General features: G+C 38.4%; 1 protein-coding gene across 17 annotated transcripts in view; it reads left to right on the top strand.

Moving 5' to 3' along the window:
* stxbp5l (syntaxin binding protein 5L) overlaps positions 1 to 27,785 on the top strand; it is a 101,405-nt gene that overhangs the window by 62,906 nt on the left and 10,714 nt on the right. For 3 of the 17 annotated variants that reach the window (XM_086091502.1, XM_086091498.1, XM_086091509.1), the window contains exons 9-24: positions 429 to 504; positions 656 to 810; positions 959 to 1,031; positions 1,239 to 1,386; positions 1,649 to 1,716; positions 2,524 to 2,564; positions 3,496 to 3,710; positions 3,982 to 4,163; positions 5,224 to 5,349; positions 8,342 to 8,493; positions 11,099 to 11,167; positions 12,025 to 12,090; positions 16,674 to 16,778; positions 21,252 to 21,305; positions 21,384 to 21,512; positions 24,188 to 24,367. In XM_086091502.1, coding sequence (XP_085947628.1) covers positions 429 to 504; positions 656 to 810; positions 959 to 1,031; positions 1,239 to 1,386; positions 1,649 to 1,716; positions 2,524 to 2,564; positions 3,496 to 3,710; positions 3,982 to 4,163; positions 5,224 to 5,349; positions 8,342 to 8,493; positions 11,099 to 11,167; positions 12,025 to 12,090; positions 16,674 to 16,778; positions 21,252 to 21,305; positions 21,384 to 21,512; positions 24,188 to 24,367 — 1,839 coding nt within the window. Of the gene's footprint in view, positions 1 to 428; positions 505 to 655; positions 811 to 958; positions 1,032 to 1,238; positions 1,387 to 1,648; positions 1,717 to 2,523; positions 2,565 to 3,495; positions 3,711 to 3,981; positions 4,164 to 5,223; positions 5,350 to 8,341; positions 8,494 to 11,098; positions 11,168 to 12,024; positions 12,091 to 16,673; positions 16,779 to 21,251; positions 21,336 to 21,383; positions 21,513 to 24,187; positions 24,368 to 27,785 lie in introns of all 17 variants that reach the window. The other 14 variants (XM_086091512.1, XM_086091508.1, XM_086091513.1 and 11 more) reach the window with 12 other exon arrangements.

Below are 27,785 nucleotides of genomic sequence, written 5' to 3'. Positions count from 1 at the left end.
TAGTCTAGCAAAATACCAAAAGAAAGAACACAAAAATAGGGCTCACAGTGCAAGGAGTGTAGCTAGAAACAGGAAATAATGACTTTCTGTCTAAACTCCAGTAACTTCCACTTGATCAGAAGCCATATGGTGCAATGTAAGGAAGGTGGCAAAAAATCAACTTGTCCATTGGAAGCAAATTAATGTTGCAGTCAGGCTGACATTTATTGGCTATAATACAGTCAAAAATAACCCGTTCCTTTATCTCCTCCTGTGAATGGATTGCTTATTTGACATTATTACATTCCACACAGCATAATAGATGAAATGACATTAAGACTGAGCTGACAGCATGTTTATTATTTTTGACAGGTTGATAAGGCTGCCAGGAATGTCATATTTTAAAATAGTGCGCATTACCTTGCTTTTTTTTTTTGTGTGTGCTTCAGGTAAAATACAGAAAGACGGGAGGAAGGAATCCTGTAAACCGATACTGAAAGTGGATTATAAGACCTCAAGGAACAGGTGTGTGTTTTTTCTAAACCTAGCGCAATGGTCTCTTAAGATAAATTGCATTTTTTTTAATGTATTTTTTCATTTGTTTGAAACATTCAGTAAAAAGTGGCCAGGAGCTGGATGGAAAAAAGTCTTTGCATTGTTGTTTTCCTCCCCACAGTGAGCCTTTTGTCATCTTCTCTGGCGGTCTTTCATATGACAAGGCAGGACGGCGGCCTACGTTGACCATCATGCACGGCAAGGCAATTACAGTGCTCGAGATGGACTACCCTATTGTTGAGTTCATGACGCTCTGTGAGACTCCGTACAATAATGGTGAGTGCAAACAAAAGTTGCGGTGGAAGTGTCAAGGTTGAAATGCTGTGCCTGTATAGTTCCAATTACAGTGTTATAATTCATGCTCATAAAGGAGACATCACATTGAATACAAGAGCTGCATTTCCTTTGGCTTTGTATTTTACAGAGGTTCAGGATCCTTATGCAGTGGTGGTGCTTTTAGAAAAGGATTTAATAGTGGTGGATCTGACGCAGAGCAAGTATGTATTTCACAGATTTAAAGTCATTTTCTAGCTAAGTTGGATGTAATGGATGCGACTTCCTTACTTGTTGTCTTTGAAGAAGCCACGATATCGCCCCGGAACCCTCTGAGGGACAAGACTAATTAGAGAAATAATGAGTGAAATAAAGGCAGGACAAAGGAAGATTAAGACATTAATGTCTCTTCTGTTTTTTTATTTCCGCAGTTTCCCTATCTTTGAGAATCCTTACCCTATGGACATCCATGAGTCTCCTGTGACATGCACAGCTTATTTTGCCGACTGCCCTCCGGACATCATCCCTGTCCTCTATTCCATAGGAGCTAAACACAAGAAGACCGGCTATAGTCAAAAGGTTTAGTTGAGGACATATTTTCTTTTGGCATACATTTTGCAAAGTGCGTTGAATTCCATGATTATAATTGGATGCTTCATCTTTGCCACTTTTGCTCAACAAACTTCCATATTCGGCAAAATGGAACCCTATTTTGCACAAAACCCAAATTTTTTTTGCAAGTTTGGTTTCAAGCCAACCTGTTGTTATCCTGAAATTCTGCATATAATGACTGATAAGTGCTTTTAACAAGAATATAAACACTTGTTTGTTCCCATGCCAGGAATGGCCAGTTAGTGGTGGAATGTGGACGTTAGGATCGCACGCCTACCCCGAGATCATCATTACTGGGTAAGTCGCAAATATTGGATTTGTTGTGGTGATTGTAACTCCGAACACTCAAGACATCTTACCCCATTGAAATGAATTGAAATGCCATTAATCTGTTATCACCCCCCCCAAAAAAATGATAAAAATAAATAAATAAAACAAATTTATTTTATAATTTTCTTTTATAATCATTTATAAATTATTTTATTCATGTTCAAAGACTCAACATTATTGACAGCACTCTCATTTGGAAAAGTGCCATCAAGTCAAGTGTTGACCATGCATGCCTTTGTTTTGTTTGCTTGTCCTCACTTCATATACCATTCCAATAGAGACCCTGTGTTGTTGTTTTTTTTCCATTCGAGGGCTCATTTAATCCATACGAGGACAAGATGATAGTGTTTTGCATTTGCTGTTTTGTGGACCTTTATAATTTTAGATTTGGGACTCTGCCAAGCCCAGCATAATGAGCACAGCGCAGAGTGGGGCTATGCCGCACTCTGAGAGGTTGGCAGAGATGCTAAACCATTCTGAAGCAAACACGCAAGCTGCATGACTCCTGCAGTCACGTTTCACGTGATTTTTTAAATTATTTTTTGCCTCATAGTAGAAAAGGAATTTTGTTTGCTTATACTATGCAAGAAACACTATGTTTATGCTTGCAAATTTCCACTCCAGTAAAAGGAAAATCTTGGCATGCACTATAGCAGTGCTGCCCAAGATTTAGAGGGCCTGCTATGCATATAGTTATAGCTCTTTCTCACCTACTGCAACATTATGTACAACCAGTTATTCCTATTTATTGTTATTGTACTTTTTTTTGTCCAGTCATGCAGATGGATCAATCAAGTTCTGGGATGCATCGGCAAGTAAGTCCTCTCGATAGTAGAATTTGACATCTGGTATGTTTACATAAAAAAAAGAATTAAATATCACATTATGACCATCTCAGCTTTGACAAAACACATTTTTAAATTATGCTCACTATTGATGACAGTTTATTCAAAACATAGGCATACTCCTTTTTTTTTTTCATATTATGATTAACTGTAGAGTTGTTGTTAAGCTAGCATCTCTCCATTAGCACTATCCTCAGCTAACCATGCTAACTCACGTTTGTAGTTTTCCATTAAATACGTGTTGATTTTTCGACTAAACCAACTATTCCGTTGATTTTTGTATTGGTGGTTTCCTTACACTGAATGTTTTCAGTCCAAACTAATCATTGCTTGACACGTTTATTTATAGCTTAGCTAGCTAGTTTAGCCATTATGCCGAGGTCACGTCAGTTGAAGCTTTATTTGCTCCAAGTACTGTATGCTGCCTCTCTTTTGGCAATAACTCTCCTTGCTTGCTCTTTTGGTTGTAAGGTTTATGGTTTTCACATTCAACACTTTCAATTCATCATTTTTTTATGATTTGCTTTTATTTGACACAACTGTCTTGCTTTTAAACAGCCTTAAAACATTGTACAGGTGTGCACTTGTTTCTAGGAACTTGCGAGACGTATTAGAGGTCACCCAAAGGCAAATCTGTTGATACGTATAGCCATGCATTACGTTAAAATAAAAAATAAAATAATAAATCTGAAAATATCAGGAAATTATTTATTTTCCACTAGCAACTATCAACAATCTAGAGCAGTTTGATAACTCACACACCTTAATATGTTGTTCCAGTTCAAATTGTAAGCCTGGGGAATTAGCAATTATAGTTGCACTGATTTTCATCACACTGTGCACAGGTGTTGCATTCTGTTGTAATTGTGTTTTCTCCACAAATAAATATTTTTCCAATCAGTTACACTGCAGATGTTATACAAATTGAAGACCTCCAAGGTGTTTGAAAAGCCAAAACAAAACGAGGGCCGTGCTGCAGAACTGGTGGACGATGACCCCTTCGCGGTGCAAATGGTCAGCTGGTGTCCCCAAAGTCGCATCTTTTGTGTCGTTGGGATCTCGGCCCACATCATCCTGTACCGCTTCAGCAAATATGATGCCAACACTCAGATTGTGGTGAGTGAGTTGAGACGTTTTAATAGAGAGAAAGAGCCCATGTCCTTGTCACAGCTTTCAGCTGGAAAGTTTCAGTGGTTCCAAGGGTTGTTTGTACTCCATGTCAAAACTTATAATTAGCATCTGACGTTTTCATGGACTGTCAGCCAGTCTGCCCCTAATTTAATGATTAAATGCAGACATTTATGTTGGTGAAGATTTACAATATAACTGCTGCCCATTATATGTAAGTGATCTCATAGTAACAAGATAATATTTGTCTCCTCCCCAGTCTCTAGAGGTGCGACTGCAATGTGACCCGGAGGATGTCATCTCTCCATCCGAAAATGAAAACAATCCCTGCTTCTCAGAGCCCCACTCAGGCTCCCACTCTCCTCAGCCCCACCACCAACAGCCAGTCAGCCCCGGCGGCGGAACACCGGAGTCTTTGAAAGACTGCACCCCCTGCCTTAAGTAAGTGATTTCTGGGGGGGGGAAATGTATCAAGTATATGTTGTAAAAAGAGGTGTCAGGCATTTAAGATTTTTAATCATAATTAATGGCATGACTTCAATAGTTAACTCGCGATTAATCGCAAAATGTATATCTGTTCTAAATGTACAATAAAAATTTTCATACAAGTTTTCATACTGTTGTTAACATAAAAGTGAGGAAAAAAATGTTAATCTAATAGAAATATGGCTGCATATTTTAGTCATTGATACAGTTATTTCATAATAATTCATAAGCTTGAGGTAAAATTAAAAAGATGTACTGAACTGTAAAAAAATGAGTGTGATATTGATTTGTGTTAAGGTAATTTTCTACCACTAGATGGCATAATTGCATTTGTAAGACGGTGACAGTGACGGTGCATTTTTCTTTTTATATTAAGAGCTATCTAATCTTCAACATGAAGTAACTTGTGAAATTCTGCGCATTTTTAAATTTGTAAATATATGCATAAATGTATGCATAAATATATGCATAAATATATGCACAAATATATGCATTATTATTATGTTAGTGCTAGATTTTGCTAGAGTCTGCTGTGTTGCGATTGAATTCCCCCCAGAACAAGCTTTCCAAGTAAGGGGCGGTCATTAATCGCACGTTAAACTAAATTAGTGCCGAGCCTGTTAAAGGAACTCAAAATGAATGCACTAATTTTGACACCCCTAGTTGTAAATAGTTGCACAGAAGAGATTGCATTACTGCCTGTTATGTTCCTGCACAGTAATGTTCTTGGTTAAACAGAGACGTCGTAGACCAGTGGTGTCCAAACTCGGCCCTCGAGGGCCGTAGTCCTGCAGGTTTTGGATGTTTTTCTTCTCCAACACACCTGAAGCTCATCAGCAAGTGCTGCAGAAGCCTGATATTAACCCTGTTCATTGGAACAGGTGCCTTAGAACAGGGGAATATCCCAAACCTGCAGGACTCCGGCCCTCGAGGACCGAGTTTGGACACCAAATTGTGAAGACTTTGAGGGAAACGGATTATGTTAAATACTCTCAACATTTTTTTGTCTGCTTAGGGTAAAGGATCGGGTGGTGCGGGTACCTCCTGGCTACCAGGCAGAGCTAGTGATCCAGCTGCCTTGGATAGATGGAGAACCGCCACAGCAGATCTCAAGCCTCGACATCAACTCCGCTTATGGCCTGTGAGTCACCCGGCGTATTTCTAGAAAGAACCATGCGGAAAAGTAGGAAGCAGTGGGTAGTTTTAGGGGGTAAACAACCATTATAAAGTACAAAACAGATGGAAGTCAGAGTAGAGTGTGTTTAGTGTACCACTTTACATTTCATTGGGAAGATTGCTGGACTATCTTAACCCTGCTGAGGATTGCAAGTATATGAAGCTTCCATAGTTTACTGCTCTTGTTAAAGCAGCTTGTGGAAAACTGGAGCAGATTACACAAGAGGTGGTGTTTTTTTTATTATTATTGTCATTTACTGTGGCATCATTGTAACTAACCAGCTGTGTAAGTGCTAAATGGTTCTGTCTGTGTGCCAAACAAGCACTTTATAGACATGGACATGCACTATACAGTAGTGTTCACTTTATTTCATTTTACTCATATTTGAATGGCTTCCACTGCCATATTCAGAGGCCATTGTACTGAAACTACAGTCTAGTTAGCAAATCGCCTTGTAATTAAAGTGTCTACCTACTTCCTACTTTACTAAAGGTTCGGTTTCTTTTACATTTTCTACAAAACACGTCATCCTGAGAACATTTAACCCCAACAGTGCAAATTAAATGGTTTGCTTTCATTTATTGTGACTCATTGCCACGTTAGAAAAATAAGCTTGTCTACCTGGTTATAAAAGCATTCGAACTCAGGTTGAATATTCACTACCAGTCAAAATTCTTGCTTTTGAATAAGAAACTCTAATGTCCAAATTTTTGACTGGTAGTGTAATTTAATTAAATTTCATTTAATTAAATTTAATGTATTTCGTTTTATTGTCATTTTTTTGTTTTGATGTGATAATTTCCAAGGTGCTCCAAAAATGAACATTTTCCTTTGAAATAAAACAGTTTAGCATTGTACCGGTAATAATGATGAGAAGAAAATGAGTAAGCATAAAATGGATATAACACTTTTAAAATAAAACGTGTTGACTACTTTTCAGCACAAGCAAGGACAGCAAACTGTCATTTGTTTTGCACTGCTGTGGTTGTAGAGCAAAACATTCAGCACTTCTGTGGTTTCCTTCGCTTTCTTTGGGAAGACATTATTGTGAGAAATCAGCATGTCTTTCACAGCAGCTAAAATCAAAGTACAGAGGAGAGAACTGCTTAAGGTGCCCGAATGCCAGCCTGCTGATTCAGCCAGCATTCACACTCGTTTTGTGATGGAAGATAATAATATTTGTTTCCTTCCCAGTCTCTTGAGAGGTATGACTGCAATGCGAGTCGGAGGATGTCAATAGTGCATCTCGCAATGTTCCGATGGTTATAGCCTCAAACAAGGAATTTGTGAACACAATTATAACATTTTTGGTACTGTACACCTTTCACGCAGTTTGATGTGTATATTTTCACCATGCAGCCCATATCATCCATCTTGAAGTGACTTTCCAAACCTAAGCTTTTTGACCTTTTGGGGATGTCCATCTCTTTATCATTTCTCTCCTCCTTTTAAGGGAAGAAAGCAAAAGGCTTGTGCAGTTTGGAGGCAGCGGGGGCCAGAGAGAAAAGCTAACAGGGGAGCAACGAAATAGAACAAACACAATTGAAACATAAAATGTTAGATGGGGGTGAATGCCCATAACAACCACAAAAACACATTTCGTATGCAGGCTTTCCATGTATTTGGGGCCATCAATGTTGATCCATCACTTTAATGCTAAACTGGTTCTGGAGCAAAGGGATAGCAATTGGCTATGGAGCTTTTGGGAAATCAAGTTTAGCTAGAATGGCACTCAGAGCGCAGACTTGCCAAGACTGAACAATCCGAAATTGGACCAGCACCAAATGGATTTCCTTCAGACATATACATTTACATGCCTGCATTTTGTCATTCACAGTCATACATTATTAGTGAAATAATAAATAAAAAAATGCCCCCAATGTTACAAAAGACAATTTTGTATTGACACTAATCTAGATAAGCACGAAAGGTTATTGTAGAATATTTTTTCACATTAATGCCAAGCTGACAATCAAACAGCAATGCGATAATGTAAAGCATTTTAAAATATAACGTCAAACTGTATTCAGCAAAAATTCAGCTCGCATTCTGAGCTGTCCAGACATCCATCCATCACATTTCTACAGCGCTTCTCCTCATTAGGGTTGTGGATGAGTTGGAGACTATCTCAGCTAACTTTGGGCCTAAGAAACGTGTTTTTGGAAGGTGGGAGGAAGCAGCAGGACTGGAAGAAAACCCAAATACCACACAGGTGGTCCTAAACTGAGATTCAAACCCAGAGTCTCTTAAGTGCGAGGCAGACATGGTAAAGAGCTAACTGTACTGGAGTCAGACATGCTTTTATTATTAGTAAGTATTATTTTCATGAAGTATAGAACTTTTCACACAGAGGACTTACAAAGTGCATCACATACAGTTAAAATAAATCCATCCATCCATTTTCTGTACGGCTGATCCTCATTAGGGTCGTAGATGAGCTGGAGTCTATACCAGCCAGTGTTGGGAATATTACTTTATAAAAGTAATTACGTATATTTACTCATTACTTGCTTTAAAAAAGTAACTTAGTAATTGAATTACTTCATAATAAAAGTAACTTGTGACCAGTCCTGTTATTTTCACTACTTAAAAAAATAGCTTTATACCAAATAATTTCGATTTTTTTTAAAGCAGTTTTTAAAACTCATTTGAAATGAGTAGAATGGCCAGATAATTCTAGATAAACTTCTGCATTCATTGCACTTTAACTAACAACAGGAGGTTTATCTTGGTTTGTGTGTAACGCTGGCTCCGATTGGCTGCCAGGACTGCCAATCATGAAAATTGCCGCCTGCTGATGACGTCACAATAAGATGCAAGTGTTTTGCAGTTGGAGCTACTGTCTGAAAAGCCACCATTGTCTTTGGATTTAAGACAACATTGTGAAAATACTCTCTTCAATGTAAATTATCCATATGTATGCATTAATCTTCCCTTTGTGTTTTTGTGTCCCCAGTTTGGCATTCGGGAACTGTAATGGCCTTGCGGTGGTCGACTACTTGCAGAAAACCATCCTGGTGTGCATGTCCACTCTGGATTTGTACGGCGCCGCCGATCCCTACCAACGCCTTACCCGCTCCCCCCGCAGGAACAGACAGTCCACCTCAGGTAGTGAACACGCACATATAGACTCACACACACACACACACACGCACACACACGCATCTGTATATGCATGTAGCCAACTAACACACACTCAACACCAACTCAAACTTTCAAGAGTCAATTATTTGGCCATGAGTTATAGACTCTCCTCTTTTTTGTGTGCACTTGCACTCCTTCTCTGTCTTCTCTGGAGCTGCTTGCATACTTTGAGGCTGATCTATGTTTAAGTTGGACTATTCACAGTTACCTTTCATGGGTAATCAATAATGCAGGTGGTTTAATTAGATTCCTCAAGTAATCAATACCATTCCCTTTTAGGCCTTAATCAATCAACACCGGTGGACAAATTAAAAAGTTGCCTCTTAACGTAAATAGTTTTGACCGGGTTTACACGTTTGAAAAGAGAAATTCATGTAGAGAAAACTGATTATTGAAGATGAATGTTTAATTGTAACCAACTGAGGTTTTTGATGTGTTCTGTAAAGCTATTCAAATACAATTTCATACTCTGATTGAACTGTAGCTTGACACATTTGCTAAAAATATTTCACACCAATGATGAATTAGTATGAATTAATTTCCCGCAATATAAAATGTACTATATTAATATTAAACTAAGATGTAACTTATAGGGATGATCGGTACCATTTTTTTTTTCAGACCAATGCAACCAACGATATGAATACCAAGTATTCATTAAAATTACAATAAAATAAAATTTTCTCTCCCTTTAATTTCAAGTTCCTGGTCATAAAATGGCCACAAGTACCGATACCTAGAAATAAGTGTAGCACCACATCCACTTCCCTGCTTCTAAAGAACACACTCGGTCGTGCCATTTAGCAGTTAGCACCAAGCTAGGTTGCTACAGCTCTCTCAAGTTATAATTTACAATATTAAACATTGTGCAAATGTTCATAAGTTACTTCATGTTGAAAATTTAGCAGCTCTGAATATGAAATGAAAAATACACTGTGTGTCCAACATAAGACGCAAATGCCATCTAGTGATGGAAAAAAATGAGCTCAACACAAATCAATCAGTCACACTCTTTTGACAGTACAGCACATCTTTTCAATTTTAACTTCAAATAACTTTATGAATTGCTATGAAATTACTGTATCAATGAACTAAAAAATACAACCATAGAGTATAAAAAACAAAAAAATGTTTGCACATTTTATTTTATTGTTCATTTAGAACAGATATTAAACATGCGATTAATCACAAGTTCATTATTGAAGTTGATTTTTTGAGAATTGGGTGTCTATATTGCACAGGCACATTTTTTACAGGACCTTCATTAAATTATATTCTTAACGACCTCTAAACAGTACTTGAATTTGGTCATTCTGCCAAATAAACTAACAATGATCAATGTCAGAATTACTTCAACAAAACATTATGTTTTAATATGGAAAAGAAGATCCCCTTTCCTCCTTCTCTCTCTCTTGCTTTCTCTCACACAATTTAATAATAAAAAATAATAAAAATCCACCCACATGTATACGCCTGTCACATATCTGCACTCTGATATGAAGTGCATGTTAACAGGATATGTATGTCAGTCTGAGCTGCATTATTATGCATGTCGTCCTTTCAGTTATGTCCTGTCTATATTTTAGCACTGCTTGAATTGAGGCCTTTAGTCGAAAGTCATACTGTAGAGGTCTTGTCGTCCCCGCCTGACCTACGCCTCCCTTCTCCTTGAAACTGATCTTCACTGTCAAAAGACTCCTTTTTCCACACTAATGATCTGTCAAAATGTCCCCTCTGTCTCCGAATACATTATCTACAACATTCTTCAGTGTTTTATATCGGATGCCCATGCTGCTTTTAAAAGCGGTGGGATTCTAGTGTTACATAATACCCACAAGTGTAGCCGACGTGTTTTAAAAGTATTCGGTGTTCGTTTAAAAAAGGCAGCGGCCAGGTAGATGGAGGGTTACTTTGGAGTTTTAGAGGTAACTCTTTTCACTGGCTGTTGCGTAAGAGCTGTTATTGGCTTGCGCCGCTCTTACGGTTTATAAAGGTCTCTCTGTGTTGGCTTTACAAGATCAATTTGGAAAGAAAGAAAAAAACAGCCAATGTGGCCTTTTCGCGCACCGCAGGTGGTGCGGGATTTTAACAGAACGCAATGCTGAACAAGAGGCCCAGACGACACCAATAAATGACACATTTAAAGTCTTTCTTTTAGTTAGTTTTCTGTGATTCTCCCAAATATTTCAACAACCACACAAAAGTTAGGCCATGCAGCAACGGCAACATTCGGATGCAGCTCGTAGCTAATCATTTATCTGTTCATTTATTATTTACTTTATTTGAACATTAGAGTTTCTGCTGCTCAGTTGCTACTTGATTTCACTTTCTTTTACACTCTAAGACCGTGTGTTCTTTTCTCTTTCCCTCCCCCCCCCCCTTCATTATGCCCCTCCACTCACATGCATTCTGTAATTCCTCCTCCATCCTAAATGATCTGTCATTTGCTTTCTCATTAACTCCTTCACAAACCTCTCACCCGCACTCCTTATTTTCCCGCTTCTTCACTCTTCCCCTCCTAATGGTGACTCTGTGGCTGCTGGTGGGGGCATGCGGGCCTGCCTGACAGAGTTTTGCATGCGCGGCCTGTCTAACTTTTATTCCGATTCAAAGAAAAGGATCCGTACATCCTACCAGAGTAAGTCAAGCCTACCTGATAGGTTATACGGAGTGTGTTGGTGTTTTTGTGTGTATGTTTGTGTGTGTGTGTGGGGGGGGGGTGAATCTTGCTTAAATAACAAACCAAAGAGATGCTTGGAATGAAGCTAGCTGTGTGCGTGGCCTGATGATGAACCATCATAACTGATTTAGCCGATAAAACAGAGCTGCCTGTTCCAGTCATGTCCAGTGGTTTGTCCTTTGCAGAAACAGCCACTCATTGGTGTCTGTTATGAGTCCAGTCCAGTTACGAATGTGATATAATCCATTTGAAATAAAATTGAGAAAGAACATAATACATGCTCAGTTTGTCCTAGAACTGACAACTGGAAAAATTTGGGACACTAAAAATCTCTGTAAATGCTTGTGCATGATGCATGCGATGAGATCCCGATCCTGTATGTGTTTATTTGAGTTCATACGTTTGTGTATGTTTCTTAAACGTGAGACTTGCACTGCTAAATATAAACGTGCTTATAAAATCTGAACTTATCGTCTTAATTAAAGGCTTAGAGATATATTGATGTATGTAGTGCAGGTCACACCACGATTAGGCCACTCTGTGCCTGAAAATGAATAATTATCAAAATTTTGAATTGCAAACCTGCTACAAATAAACATTAAGTGGACAGATAGTGTTCAAAATCTGGACAATATTCATCACTAGCCAAAAGATGAAGAAAACAATAGTTAATTGTTTCCACCCTCGAGGCTCCGAGTGGCTGACACGAAACGATATGCAACTGTTGAATCTGTTCAAGCGGTGATGCCAAAATAATCACACAGAGCGTCTGTATATTATGTTCTCTTCCTCTTGACTGCCATGGGCTGTGGCAGGCCTTACTGAACTATCTGACAACCAGCAGTCTGTCGACATGGAGAGAAGCAAGTCGCCCACTTCAGGTAATCCATCACACGCTCGCAAGCACAATCATACTATGCTAATGTCGATGACTTGAGGGCATCCCGGGACGCTGTTATCTTCAAGACCCAACGGCACCTGTGGTATGTTTTAACCAGGCCAGTGTCACTTGATCCTTTTTTCAATGTCTCAGTGTTTTAACATTTTGAGAAAGACTGCAAATAATACAAGGTGGCTGGCAAAAAAAAAAAAAAGTGTTGCTGTTACTTGACCGGTTGGTCTATCGTTAAGTCCCTAATGGACTTGTTCGGTGTTGCGTGTGATTTCATAATGCATTTGTGATGCAAGCTGTTTGCTGGACAAGAAAGCAATGTCATGTTTTATTTATTTTCTGATTGCAGTGGGGATATTTCAGTTGATATTCTGTGCGGTGGTCTGTCAGGAATGCCGAGCTGTGTGGCTGCACGTATTGCACATATCAGAAACTGCCACTGCTTGTTAGAAAGTATGACTGAGCATTGAAGTTATTATTTATTTATTTTTAATCAATTTTGAAGGTAAATATCAAGGCTGTTATTTTCTGTGTATCCAAACACTTCATTTTGAATTCTAAAAGTATTTTTAGGAGGGCTCAGAGATCAACTGGGTCCATTATCAGTGCCAATATTCGTCAAATTGACGAATATCGGCACCAACCTTTTTAAAAAATTTGACAGCCGATAAGAGATCAATTAAAATCTGTGTTAACTTCAGGTTACAACATTTCAATTAACTTGATAAGAGATGGTGCAAACAATGAGAAAACTGCACCTTTTGTTTTTGTTTGAAATTAAAACAAAGTTAAGTGAAAATTTAATGTTTCAGTTATTTCGAAATTTTGGAAAATTGTGTTTACTATAGACAACTATAAAGAGCTATTTAAATTTAGGTTTGCATTTAACTTTTTTAGACATGCTGATAACCCTGAGAGCTCCTTGAAGTTTTTGTTAGAATTTTAGAACAAAAATGTTTATTGTGTAAGCTCAAATGCTTAAAACAAAATTCAACAAAGTTAAGAGTTGGACTGAGTATGTTTTCTTTTTTTTACGCCAATATTTTCCATTTTACTGAAAATGAATATCGGCTCCAAGCGTCGGTTATTGGCCTCCTTGACTATTAATAATCGCCTTGGAAAAAACATTTGTCTATATCTAGGTTTTATTAAATTATTTGTTAGCCCACATTTAAAGGGACAGTGTATAATTTAGTGCTAGAACGAATAGAATGCAACAACGTAAGTGCGTGCATTTAAAGGACCACGCTTCGCAAGCCAACCAACAATTACTCCGTTTGCGAAGTTCTTCTCCTTCAGGCATCCGTAGTAAACAGATGGCAGCGATTAGGGATGGGTACCTTTTCACATTTGAACCGGTACTGTTCCAATTCTGGGAATCGATACCGGTACTCAATCGTACCAATTTTTGGTATTTTTGTACTCTCTGGCTTTCACTTTATTTTATTTAAAAAAAAATATTTGGCTGGTAATAATAATAATGTTCACCAATGTTAATTTAACAATAAAATATTTTAAAAGATCATTATTACAATTACTTTTTAATCTATAAAACTTGGAACGAAGTTAAACACTAACAGTAAATATATGAATTGATTATTGATGTTTTATCGTCGTTTCTTGTGCAGTTGTTTTTCAAGATCGTAAAGTCTGCCGCGCGCTGAGTTCGAAGTTTGAACCCACATTGGACTTGTATAGCCCCCCCAAAAAAAATGATTTGGTGGGGGAAGACTGAACTCTCAATTTTGTGCAGGCGACGTGTGCGCGGGTGCAGCAAGGGAGGACGCCGCCAACATCTCCCTCTCCCTCTCAATCTCAGCCCCGCACTCATTGTGGGGAACCGGGCATTTCCAGCCTGCGCCCGATGCGGAGGCTGTCATACTTCATAATCTGTATTTGTTTGGCTTGGTGCTGCAAAAATCTTGGCTTGGAAACACGTAAATGTATTCTTAGCGTGTGAAATCATACGCGAGTGGGTGACGTCAGTACGCTGGTGAACTTACGTACATGTTGCGTTCAAAGGCGTCTTGGAAAATCATCAACTGTTCTACTCCCACACAATCACAATTTAGAAAGACGTTCTTCAGAAGCGAAACATGGCACCGTTTAATTTTACGTGAATCGGTGCTCGGAAGTACAGACCCAAATCGGCCCATACCACAAAAAGTACTGTCTTCTTTACTCATCCCTAAGGCGTGGCTCGACCTTTGCAATATAATTAGTGATTACTAAACTTACGATTATATTTAAAAAAAATAATAATAATAAAATATACATTGATGTGATGTGATAGAACATATGTTTTTGTAGGAATGAACATTTAAAAATGGAAAAATTCTACACATTGTCCCTTTAAACAGAACAGATGAGTCATTTTATGCGGACAAATTCACTGTGGGTGTAAGGAGGGAAAAAAAGGCTGTGGAGTTGAAGTAGCTCAGCCTCGGATATGAAACATGATCACTGATAATTTGGCAGCTGGATGGCCTTTGTATGACATCGGTCTTGCTGTACGTCATAGATAAATGTATTACAAATGCTCTATTTCGGTGGCCAGGCGTGTTGGGGGGGGCCAGGCGGACAGAGCGCGTCGGTTTGAGTCCGCTGCCATGTGCCGGAGATGAGAGAAAGCCATGAGTGGCCAAGCTCAAGCAGTATGAATAAGCTCGGGATTTGTGCCAAGGCAATTTGAGGCACAAAGTGAGGTGTGTAATTGAAGCTCCAAGTGTCATGGCAACAGTGGGGGAAGACATATTATCAAGTGTGTGAGCGCACGTGTCCTGAGGATAGTGTGCCCATCCCACTAACAGCACAAACTATAAACAGTTACGTTCATTTTAATTTGAAAGGAAATGCAGTTGGATGAGGAATTGTTTCAATATTTATCTTGCTTAATCAGATCCAACACATCTGGGGAGGTAATATTGCATGATTCTTGATGACAGCATTTGAAGCGTCTTGTTGACAAATCATAAGTATTCTATCTGAGCTCTCCCGAGTGCCATTTTGTTTTTATGTGTTATGTGATAATGATCTTGATCAGTGGTTTTAATACAGCACGGCGTTTGTTTTGTAAAGTCACCTACGACAATAAAACAGATTTCAAGGATGCGACGACCAACAAAGGAAATCATCATTTCTAGTTTCCTCTCCATTATGTTATTGTTATGATTTGACTCCAAGACACCGCTGGGCCACTTATGGAGAGAAGCAAACAAGATGAGGGGAATTACAGAGAATTGTTGGCTGTTTCTTGGCAGTCTGAGAACTGTGATGTGGAAAAAAGGTCATTCTAAATTAACTGTCATTTTCAAATTAACTGATAGTCGTGCAAAGTGGGATAGATGAAACGTATTATCTGAACAGATCAGGATTATCCTCTTACCTCCTGGTGAACATTAAAGTCCACCTCCCTGTGTGGCTGTATTGTTACCGTGGTCCTTCTGTCCTCCATGTTACAGAAAGCAGGCTAGTTTATTTAATAATACAGCCATCCTGTCTATTACCTCTCCTTCATCCTGTCTAATTTCCACCACCTTTTTGACTCCTTTTTGTCATTAGGCACATTCATTTGCATTCCTCCTCCAGCCCCCCCCCCCCCCCCCGCATTTTTTTGCCTCGTCTTTCTGTGCTGGTGCCATTGTTTGAAGCTGTGTTTGGCTGTAATATAGCAGGACCAGACCCAGTCAGGAGACGGGCTAATAAGCTGACATGCCACTGAGCTGCGACTTGCCTGGCAGGATATATTTAGCTGTTAGCATGTCGCGGGAGGAAGCGAGTGTGCTGAAATAATGTCACCTGTTCAGCCTCTTGCAGGTCAAGTGCTTTTATGAAAAGAGGATAGATTTTAAATGACTTCTTGAATTTTCGAAGACTGTGTACAGTGTTTCAGGTCATTAAAATTGTTGAGTTATTCATGATGTATTGCATTAAGCATTTCATTTTACAGTGGTAATTGGATTTCTTTTTTTGCCCATGCAAATTTGCATAAATGTGCTTACGTAAATAATTATGGTAATGATTTTCCTCACATATAAAACAGTCCTTTTCGAGAATTGCTCCCTTTTATGGACCACAACCACCTACCTTCACCAAATTCCATATTTAGCCGACAGTTGCAGTCACGAAGCTGCACCGGCATGTAAGGAGCTGTTCAAACCTCTGCGCTTCAAATGCTTCTTTTTACAAAGCAGTATGGGTGGGCGGCATTGATGCACATCATCGTTTCACCTCAGTGACTCTTGTGTTGTCAGATGATGACAGAAACAATTGGTTTGCACGAGAGGTTCTATTCTGTTGTCAGCCTTTTTGGGAAAGCTATGTGTAGCCTTGTTCTTATTTATTCCTATATATAAGAATGTTGGGATTTAGCTAATGAATGTCACATGTCCTAAACGTAACCATTGCTGATCTGTCATTGTAAGGGACCAACTCGACTTTAAATTAAACATTTCTTCAGTGCTGTTCTGCTTTTTACTGGCAAGTCTCTCATTTCCCAAATTCACCCATTATGTATCTCTTTCCCTTTTGCTCTGAAAAGTCTTGTCTGTTCTGTTGGATCTCCTATTCCAGTTCATTACCCAACCTCCCTTCACAATGACCCACGCGTCCTGCCAGAGCCTGTGGCCAGTCTGAGAGCCAGCCACTGCAGCCCAGTCTTTTACTTATTGGACAATGGTAAGAGGAGGGATGTGTCACAGATCCACCTCATAGACATCTGTTTGTGGCTTTTGCACCGTTTGCAACAATGAAGTGGACAATGGCAAGTGGGATGTTTTTGGACGGGTGTCTGGTTCAATGTTGCACCATGCATGCTAAGTAGGTTAACGCACTGTGAGCAATAACACCTGCAAAACACAGACACTTCATTTTTTATTTTATTTTTTTTATTTTTTTTGATAATAGCCAAGCAGGGTTTCATGACTTATGTGAGCTAAAAATAATAATAATAAAAATGTAGGCCATGCTGGATTTTATTTCATGGCATATTATTTTTGGAAGCAAAATAAAACTATTAAAATGGTAAAATTGCGCAATCAGGCCACGCCGCACCACAGTACACAAGCAGATGGAAAGTCATTTGAGCATTTAATCAGTAACCTTGATATCCATCGTAAGTTCCATGTAGTAGTATCCTCTTTGTTCTCACCAATAAGAGATTGATGGCAGTGTTTTATTGCTAGTGCTACTTTTGGCCTAATAGTACGCAATAAACTACTACTATAAACTACTCTGCTGCTAGAGATGGGGGGGGGGGGGGGGTGGCACCCGAGTCCACTTGATTTTGAGTTTCTGCCAATACCGAGTCCCGATACAAAAACTCTGCATTGCAGTGTAATGAATGAATTATCTTCTTCTTCTTTTTTTTACAACGGTATCCCAAGATGATACCTTTTTATGTGGCTGTAAATAAGCAGTGATTCAAATCAAGTAAACAATGTTATTCTTCACTGTTTAGATTAAGAAAATGTTCAAATCCAGTTTTTTTCAGCCGATATCGATTAGCTGAAAATCAAGTGATCAGTCCCAATTTCCGATTAGGGTTGGGTATGGCCTTCAAGACGTTACGTATGCTGATATTTGATGTGCATACTCAAAAGATATTTTGATTATGCTGGATGGCAAAAAAAAAATGTCTTCTTCTAATTTTAGCAGAAATGTGTGCACATTGCACAGCAAGGAACAGCTTTTAGAGACTAATAATAATAATAATGCATCGGATTTATACAGCGCTTTTCTAGACACTCAAAGACGCTTTACAATGAAATGGTTACATTATTCATGCACTCACACATTCACACTGTGGTGGCGGTAAGCTACTTAAATAGCCACAGCTGCCCTGAGGCAGGCTGACGGAAGCGTGACTGCCAGTGTGCGCCTACGGCCCCTCCGACCACCACCAAACATTCGCACCTTCCATACACCGGTGTGAGTAGCACTGACGGCAATGTGTGTGAAGTGCCTTGCCCAAGGACACAACGACACATGACTTGGGGAGAGCGGTGATCGAATAGCCGACCTTTTGGTTACTGAACGACCGTCTACACCCTGAGCCACGGCCGCCACTACTAGATAACATCTACAACTTCACTAGTACCGTAGTACTAGTAGCACACAGATGTCAACGAGTGCATATTTCTGCCTTTTTAGTAACATGTAGCTGTCCTACTACTGCAGAAATGTCATATGGCAGTTATTCAACTTTACTAACAGAACAGTCATTTTACTTGTGCGCCTCATTTTTTTACTACTAGTGTGCCGAATTGTCTCAATAGTGAAAAGAAAACAAAGCGCATACTAGTGCGTACATCTTAAGCTGGATATCAAGGGTACCAATTAAATGTTCATTTGTGTTCTAGAGGCTGGCTGTTCTAACGTTGTCAGTGTCCTCCGTGCTTTCACGCAGGTGACTGCCTCACTGCTGCTGTCATCATTGGGTAGACATGTTTGCTTTACGTGTTTGAACTTTGACCAATAGGTCGAGGAAAGACGAGGGGTTTGCATTCCCATGGGCTACTTCTCCTTCCTATAGCGCTTCACTGTCTGCATTGTTAATCACTGAATCACCACTGGAACCGCACGTGCTGTATTTGCCAGTCAGTTAGACACAACATTATTGGCAGAATCTCTTGCGTTGATATTCTCTTGAGCTTACGCGTTCGTTGCTGTGTGTCGTGTCTCTTAAATGTTTTGCTAATGAAAGTGGTGTTTGCTTATTTGGGGCCAGCATGCATTCCTTAAGCTCATTTAAACGTATTCAACATAATTATTAGTCAGTGGATATTACTGTATGGCCTAATTGGCCAAATGGTCTTACATCATTGGCAGGATTTTAATTGTGTGGAATTTACTCCTGACACAAATGTTGTCTCTCCACCATATTCATGTCACTGATGCAAGAAAAAGATCCCACAAACCACAGGGGAATTGTTGATATTAACTCATTCACTGCCATTGACGGCTATAGACGTCAAAAAAATCATTTGAACTATTTCTATTAGTTTTTTTTGTTGTTTTTTTACTTTTGTTAACAAGAGTATGGAAACCTAGAAAAAAATAATATTGTACATTTTGAACATATATATATATATATATATATATATATATATATATATATATATATATATATATATTTTTTTTTTAAATTAGGCCCCTAATTTTTAATCATCTTTTCTTTTCTTTAATCTTTTTTAAAGAATAAAAGATTATTAAAAATGAGGGGTGTCAGGTGATTAAAATTTTTAATTGTAATTAATCACATGACTTCACTAGTTAACTCACGATTAATCACAAATCTTATATCTGTTCTAAATGTACAATAATAAAATTTCTTAATCTTGTTAACAAAAATAGGAAAAAAAAACATTAAACTAATAGAAATAGTTCAAATGAATTTATGGCAGTGAAGGAGTTAATTGATTATGTAACAATAGCGACTGAAAACAAAAGATTATTATTAAAGATGTTAATCCTCACCATAAGCAGATCTTAAATGTGTTTTCAAAATATTTTCGCATCACCACTCTCTTATGCAAGCCTGTATTTTGAATGCTGCAGCATCTGGTCAAGGTGCTTGATTATGAAAACCACAAAGGAGCCTTCTGCTCCAAAGTGAGAAGAGTCATTTTAATTAAGAGGTCTTCTAAACGTCTGCAGTCAAGCAAATGCTGTATATTTTCCTTTCAAATGATCTTCAATACCGAGCTCCCAACAAGGCCGTCTTCACACAAAGAAAGATGTACTTCACAAGCAGACATATTCAAACAAATTCATGGTCAAGTTGTATTCACAAAAACATGTTTTTAATCCTCTGTTAAACTGTTTTTGATGGGAAAACTCATCATGTCATCTTAAATTAAAATTACACAATTACGTAAATGCTTGCAAAATGTGGTTTACGAGTTCTTTTGTTGGCCCCACTCTGTTATTTTTTTTAATGTTTTTTCTTTTTTTACCTCAGGTCAAATCTGTTGATTTTGACTTCCTTGTCAGACGTTCCCATACTGTCCATTATGACTTTTAAGCAAAACAAGATTAATGAAACGTAAAATTAAATACAGTATAGGCAACTGCTTATATGTAGAGAAATCTGATCCAGTTGCTACATTGTTTATTCCAGTACAGCTAATATAAAATAAGATATCATGTTTCCCACACTTTGCTGGGATCGCTGATGAGGAACTCCAGTACGGCATGCATTGAAAAATCTGCACCAGCAGCATTTTGATTGGTCAGGTTTAATTTAAATGATTTCCATTTTGTTTTTGTTATTTCCTTGTTTGACTGTGATTACAGGGTTTCCGCGGGTCAATAAAAACTATTAAAAGTCATTACATGGATTTTGCTCAAATTAAGGCCTCAAATAGCATTAAAAAGCATTAAGTACGATGTTAAAAAGAGGCATTAAAAATGAAAATACTATTGATGTGAAACCATTGTTTTTCATGCTTTATTTCACAGACAATATTGTGCAAAGGAGTCTCTGTAAAGCAATTTAATTTGCAATGAACACAATGATCTGGAGTCCACAAGTTGCTTTATGTTTCAAATACCAATTTCTGTAAATTTGAAAAGAAAAATGAACAGATCCCGTCACCAACGTCCAACATGAAATACTAATGCCATCCAGTGGAAAAAAATGACCTTTACCACAAATCTGGCTCAATTTTTCACACTCCATTTAACTGTTTAGTGTATTTTTTTTAAACTTCAAATAACTTTTTTTTTTTTTTTACAAGATGCAACCACACCTGTATTTGGTAACCATATTTGCCCACGTGTTAATTAACAAAAGTATAGAAAAAAAATCTACATTTAGAGCAGATAACGTGCAATTAATTTGTGAGTTAACTATGGAAATCATGCGATTAATTATGATTAAAACATTTAATCATATAAACAGTATATGCATGTATGTATGTATATGTATGTGTGTGCGCATGTGTGTATATGCAATACAATGTGGGCATGAAATTAGTTTTAAGTGGCATTAAAAGTGGCATCAAAAAGCATTCAATCTGATTTGCTAATACCTGCAGAAACCCTGGATTAAGCCTTATGTTTTTGTTTAATTTTTCCCTTGTTTTATTTGTTATGTATTTATTTTTGAAAGGATTAACTGGTGCTTTGTTTCCTATTCCTTTGTTTCAGTAAAGGGACCCGGCAGAAAGTTAAGTCTGCCAACAGATCTTAAGACCGATCTTGGTACGGTAGGCGAAAGCCAGCAGTTTTCACGTGTGTTCCTTTGAGTCATTCGATTTCTACTTTTGTCGTGTTTTCTAGGCTTTTGTGTTGCTTGTGTTCCTGTTCAACCAGACGGCCTGACGTGTTTGCCCATTTTCTTCCCATCGGTGTCCTATGATTTGATTTTAATCTATTCATTTCTTCTACATTTTGCAAGTGTTTATAAAGGTGACTTGTAATCCATAACTCTTATTTGGACATGAAGCTTTCTATCACCTTATCTTGACTGGTCCATCCGCTTGTTTTTTGCAATCTTTCCTCCATTGACAGCGTTGCTCGACAGTGAATGGATCACGCACTGCCTCTCTCATTGTAACTGGATCATTTTCTTCTTTAACAGCATCGCAGAAACTTGAACGTTCTGTACATGTCTAACTGCATCTACATCATTGTGGGGTCCCTTTTGCGCTGCCTCTGCTGTCGCTCTTAAAAACGTCTGCGTCTTAAACTATACACGTGCCTGTATATTCCACTGTAATAACCTATTTTTTTCTTGCAGCCACAGAAAAAGTGCAAAACCAAAAATTTCAAAGTCAAAACCAAACGTGACTTCAATTGAATTTTATATACGTTTTTTGCAAAGGAAAACTATTGTTCATCATGTTCAAATTTTAACATAGTGTAGTACATATTTGCCAGTAAACAGTCATCCATCTTCTATTATGGGACTAACAACCGTGATAGATACATTGTTTCCGTTTTTTTCTGAATTTGTGCGTGCGGATGAATGATGTGAATGAAGTCTTTACATTGAGATTTTATTGTCATTCTCTGTTCTCTGCGCCAAATTCCTGTGGAATGTTTTGCCAATTGCTGATGCGAAAGTGAGTCTGTCTTGCGTCTCTTACTTTTAAACCTGCTGACACAATGGAGGGAAATTGGTTGGCTCCTTGGTAGCTGCCGATTTCAATCAGCGCGTGCAAGTACATGTGTTGCACAAATGCGGCACAGAGTTGTTTTTTCATCTTATTTGAAAATATAACTTATTTATGAAATACATAGCTGAATATGGAGGAATAAAACTGCAAAAATAATAAATAAATAATACAAAAATAAAAACAATATTCAAAATTTCGAAGAATTATAAATATATAAATCAAAACAAATATCAATCACTAAATACAAACTGCTCACCTCTCATATTTATTTACTTTATTTAAAAAAAAAAATAATATATGTTTTGTATTGTGATGTTCAAGACCACTTTTTCCCCCACACCAATATCAGTACAAGTATGCTACTCTTGAGTAGTCACCAATGCTGATAACCGAGCAACTATACCACTAATACTTTTGATAACATAACGTTTCTAAAAAATCTATGACAAATCATTTTAATCAAAGACCTATATATCCCAATATAGCATTTTCCTTACAATTGCATAGAACTAATGGCAATTTTCTATGATTTTGTTTCAATTTCTTTACATATACTTCTGGAAATTGCATATGAATGAGCATCTGTCAGTCACGTATGCCTTTAGTTCTCGATTGTAAAATTGCCACTAGAGGGCGGTCGATATTGGTATCGGCACCCTCCACAAATGCCAAATATCGGCACCAATACCTGGCATCAGTACTCGCCCATCCCTAATTTTAGATATTGAAATTGTTTGTTTATTTATTTATTTAGGCAGCTTTGGTCCTCTATAGCTGAACAGCAGGAGAGTTGAAAATGTCAAAATGAAGATCAATGTGTACTACTAAGAAGATTTAGTCCTGACTAGTTTTTGGTGTGACAAAGAACTTGACGTCAACGAGGGGAAGTTGGTTACATCCACAAAGAACCGCCTTATAGCAGCATTTAATCAGCTCGATATGACACTGGAAATGAACCACAACATCCACTGGAAAACTGATTAAAAAATTATTTTTTTTTAACTTACGTCGATTATGAATTTCCCCCATCGCCTATCAACGAGATCGCCATGGCTAATAATGACAAATACTTCTTGAAGGTCAACAGATTAGCACAATTTTAATTACCGCCATGCTTTACGACATTTCAAGGCGGCTAATTTAAATGAGGATTTATTTATTTAACTATTGATTTATGCATTTATTTGACTAATTGATGTCACATGTTTCAGAGACTGAACTGTTATTCACATCCACGCGGTCATCTTATTTTAATGACGCTGAGCCCCAAAGACCCGGGCAGGAATGAGGTTTGACTCCAGACAAAAATATTTTGCACACACACACACATACAAATGCCATACACGCAGCGCGCACAGTTTCACTGGATATAAATGAAGGTCTCAACAAGCCCCGCATGCCCCCGAGGAAAGCTGCGTAAAGCTGCAATGCCAGTAAGTAACAAGGAGGTCAAAGAGCGGATATGATATCATTTCAGACGCAATGCTGTGGCAGTTGACAAAAGCCAGACCTCGAGATCAAAATTGATAACCGAAAAAAAGGCAACGCACTCCCAAAAACTAAGACATGAAACAAGCCTGTTGTGACATACTTGTTCAAATATTAGCCTCTTTATTTTCCTCGTGTTAACCCTTTCTCCTTCCTGCTCATACTGAACTCCACTCCCCAACTGTCTGTTCCCCTTTCCTCTTACTACCACATATCCTTTTAACACTGCTTGCTCCTCTCATACTGTGAAATATACTAAATATCCGTCATCACAAGTCATGTTGTGATGCACGACTGAATTTCAATCACAGAAAAAACCTTTGAATAAAGGTGAGAGCCCTTTTTAGCTATTTAATTGCATCGTCTCAGGTATTAGGTTTCATCATCTCTCATGACTTTTGTAGACGGATATTGAGGTAGCAAACAAATTCTGGAATGTGACCTTATTTCCTTCCTAACGCTTTGCCGTTATTGCAGATCATGTCAATGGACATTGCACTAGCCCCACCTCCCAGCCCTGCTCGGCGGGGAAGCCTCGCGTCCCGATGGGTCCCGAGGGGCCACGGCTTGCCCGCAGAGGCCCTGGCCGACCGCCATTCCGCAAGGCCCAGTCTGCTGCTTGCATGGAGATCTCTTTGCCTGTGTCCCACACTGAAGGTGTGTGCTTGTCTTCCCAATTCCCACCCGTTAACCTCTCTAACGTCCCCTTCCTTTCGAGAAGTGCATGCTATCCTTTCACCCCGGCAGAATGGGTTAAGAGACCATGCTAATGCAAGTTTGCAGCACTGAATAATTTAAAGCCAGCTTTTTAAATTATTCTGCTTATCTTCAGGTTGCATTACCAAACAATCTAAACGAAGAGGGAAAATATGAATTAGTACTAAATTACAGTAAATATTGCAAATACCTTACCTCACCTTTGATGGTGTATAGTAGCCTATTTGTAAAAAAAAAAATAAAAAAAATAAAAAAAATAAAAATAAGCCAATAACTATTCCCTCTGCTTCCTTAAACCCACTTGCAGCTTGCATTACCATCACAAACCAAAATAACAATTATGAGAGGAATGCAAGAAATGATCCTTGCATTGTGTTGCTTGTATCAACCAACTTACAGGCTTGAAATAGTTTTGATATACAAAATGTTTTTCTTCTTTTCTTCCATCTATCAAACACTAAGTAAAGTGAAGAAAAAATAACCCTCCACGGATGTAGCCACAAGCAAAGTTTTGCTAAATTTGATGTCGTGAGAAATCAATTGTGGACCTTTGCCGCTCTGAAAAGTAATCAAGCTTTCTTACTGCTTTGCTCAGTCATGCCAGCCATTGCTTAACAATGCAAGAACACTGAATGACTTAAATGTTGAGAAACAACACATCAATTCGGGAAAATAACACAAATGCGGCAAAGGAAAAATATAAAATGAAATATAAAAATATAATATAAACACAGATCATTTATTGTATGTATGTTTATTTATTTATTTATTTATTTGTACTGTATCGTCCAAAGTCCAGGAACATACTGTGAAGCTAGACATTGTTCGACAAACCAATATGTAAAAAATGACATCATCGCCTTCCTAATATGTGGAATCGGAAGTCAGTCAAGTAAAACCTCACCGACTTTCTTTTCATATTTTTTCCTCAGTTTACCTACATGTTCTATTTTATAAAAAATTGCAGCATGCCTGGCATGCAAAAAAAATCAAAAAGCCTCCTATGGCGTGCACACATAAAAGAGATGAATAGAGGGACGTCAAATTTGATTTGCACCCTGGCATTTTGACATTTTCCCTTCCCTCGTTGTATTCACACAATGACTTTGATCCGCGGCATCTTTGAATGAAGTGACCCAGCAGGTTATTTGCCAGTGTGTACACACGAGTGTGTGCACGTGTGTGTGCGCTCTATTTTTGTTTCAGGCTTGCAGCTTGCATTATTTCACTTTCCTGACAGTGGAAACGAAAAAAAGCTCATGTAAAAAATGGGCTTTCAAGATTGGAAATTGAAACTAAGGATGTTACTTTGTTTATTTACCTGAGTAATCACTGACAAAATGGCAACATTTTACATGTATTATAAAATGAAAATAATATAACACCAAAACCACCTCCAGGACACCTGACATATTATTTTTGTATGATTAATTCCACTGCACAGCACCTCTAGTAAGATCCCCTTTAAGGAAGGTCCCAGGGAATAATATCATGGAAGCAAATCTGCCTTTCTGATTCTAGTGCCGCGTGAGTTTTACTGGTCGTGAAAATGGAGATAAGAAAAAGGGTAAAAGGCTAATCGCAGGTTTGTGACAGACTAAATTGTAAGGCTCATGATAGTGATCCTGGTAGCCACCAAGGAAACCTATGAGTCAAACAAAAGAACTCTTGATTGACTTCTTATTGTTGTTACAGTCAAACTATTTTTATTGGGGGGAACTCATAATCAAAGATGACACTCACACCATCAATTTGAAACTGTAGAATGACCAACTGTAAAAGAAAATGTATTTTATGGTTTGGGTAGATTGAAAAGAAGTATTCAGTTATCATTGTTCAGTTTGCAACAGTTGTGTGCTAACCAGTATTTGATTTCCAAGAGAGGCGGTTGACCTGAGTGTCATCTGTTTAACAATAACATTTTATGTGAAATTGACCGAAAATACGGCCGAGGAAAAGTACAGTAAGTAGTTGAAGAACCGAAGCAGCCCTAGTACAGAACCCTGAGGAACCCCATTAGTGACAGAAAGTGTGATTTGAACGTTTTGAATTGAAGAAACTGAGAGTGTCCAGAAAGATATGATTTAAACCATTTGAGGTGTGATATTAGTATATAGCCGTGGATACACATCTGCCAAGAATGGGAAATCGTGTCAAAAGGCACACTGACGGCACTTCAGAGTCAGCTATTAACAGGATCAGTACCGTTTATTGTTTAACACTATACAACTATAATCTAAAAAGAAGACGAATCCACAAAAATCTGTGTTAATTTATGTTTGCCGATATCAGTTTTAGGAATAACCTGTGTCATAATCCCCAGTGTACATGGATCTTAAATGTGTGCTCTTAGATGAAAACAACATGCAAAATTAAGCGTACCCTGTCCTCCCCCGTATGTTGTGTGTGAACAGATGCTTTTCAGATGAGGCCATTACACGTGTGCTCGTCGACAGTATTTGCCACATTGAGCTGTGTTGTTTATCTGTCACGCTGCCTTACCACAGCGAAGAGCCAGCAGGATCACTGCAATAATTGAAGGTCAACAAGCAGTGGTAGAGAGGAGGCTGATGTTAATGAGGCCTGCATGCCAGGTGAAAAGACGGAGAGGGAAATGGCAGGTGAAGCCGCACTCGGCGGACCAATTCCAAACCTTCGACTTTAGATCAGCAGCGTCTCTATTAGATGTATGGGAAAATGCCACTAAGTATGTTGATGCACAAGTTCTCTCATTGGAGAAGGGCTTTTTTTTCTCCAAATATTGCGCATGCGTCCGATGATATACAAGAGGTTCTTAGCCTTTGACTTTGTTCCCTTTCTGCAGCTGAATTTGTTCTTTCGATCACTAACCTACGCTAATTCTGCAGCAAAGTCATTTGTGCGAAACCACTTTATGGCCATAAAAAAAATAATAATAATAACAGTAATTCTCGAGCATTTCTTGTTATGATGTAATGTAAAAACACGGCACAACGTAGTTCACCACGCGTGGCTCGTAACCTGGAAACGCCGTATGCCGTTACCGTCTTACAGAGGACCCCTACTACAATGCACATTTCACTTACTGAAACCCGAGCCGGGTACTGAAATATCTACAAAAATTGATAGCATTCGGTTGATGCGATTCAGTGACTATTTGGCCAGGTGCTGAAGAAGAACAGTCAAGTGTACACCCACACACATCCATGACTAGATAATATACTGTCAATATGAAAGCTGGGCTCTCTCTCTCTCTCTCTCTCTCTCTCTCTCTCTCTCTCTCTCTCTCTCTCTCTCTCTCTCTCTCTCTCTTGCTATCTCTATTTCTCTCGATCGGGATCTCTGTCTATCTGGATCTCTTTCCATCTCCATCTGTTTC

Source organism: Leptonotus elevatus, chromosome 12 (assembly GCF_054856555.1).
Source record: "Leptonotus elevatus isolate MCC_2025b chromosome 12, RoL_Lele_1.0, whole genome shotgun sequence".
Taxonomy (NCBI): domain Eukaryota; kingdom Metazoa; phylum Chordata; class Actinopteri; order Syngnathiformes; family Syngnathidae; genus Leptonotus; species Leptonotus elevatus.
The sequence above is the reverse complement of the archived record's forward strand: the minus strand, read 5'-3'. Positions and strand labels throughout refer to the sequence as shown.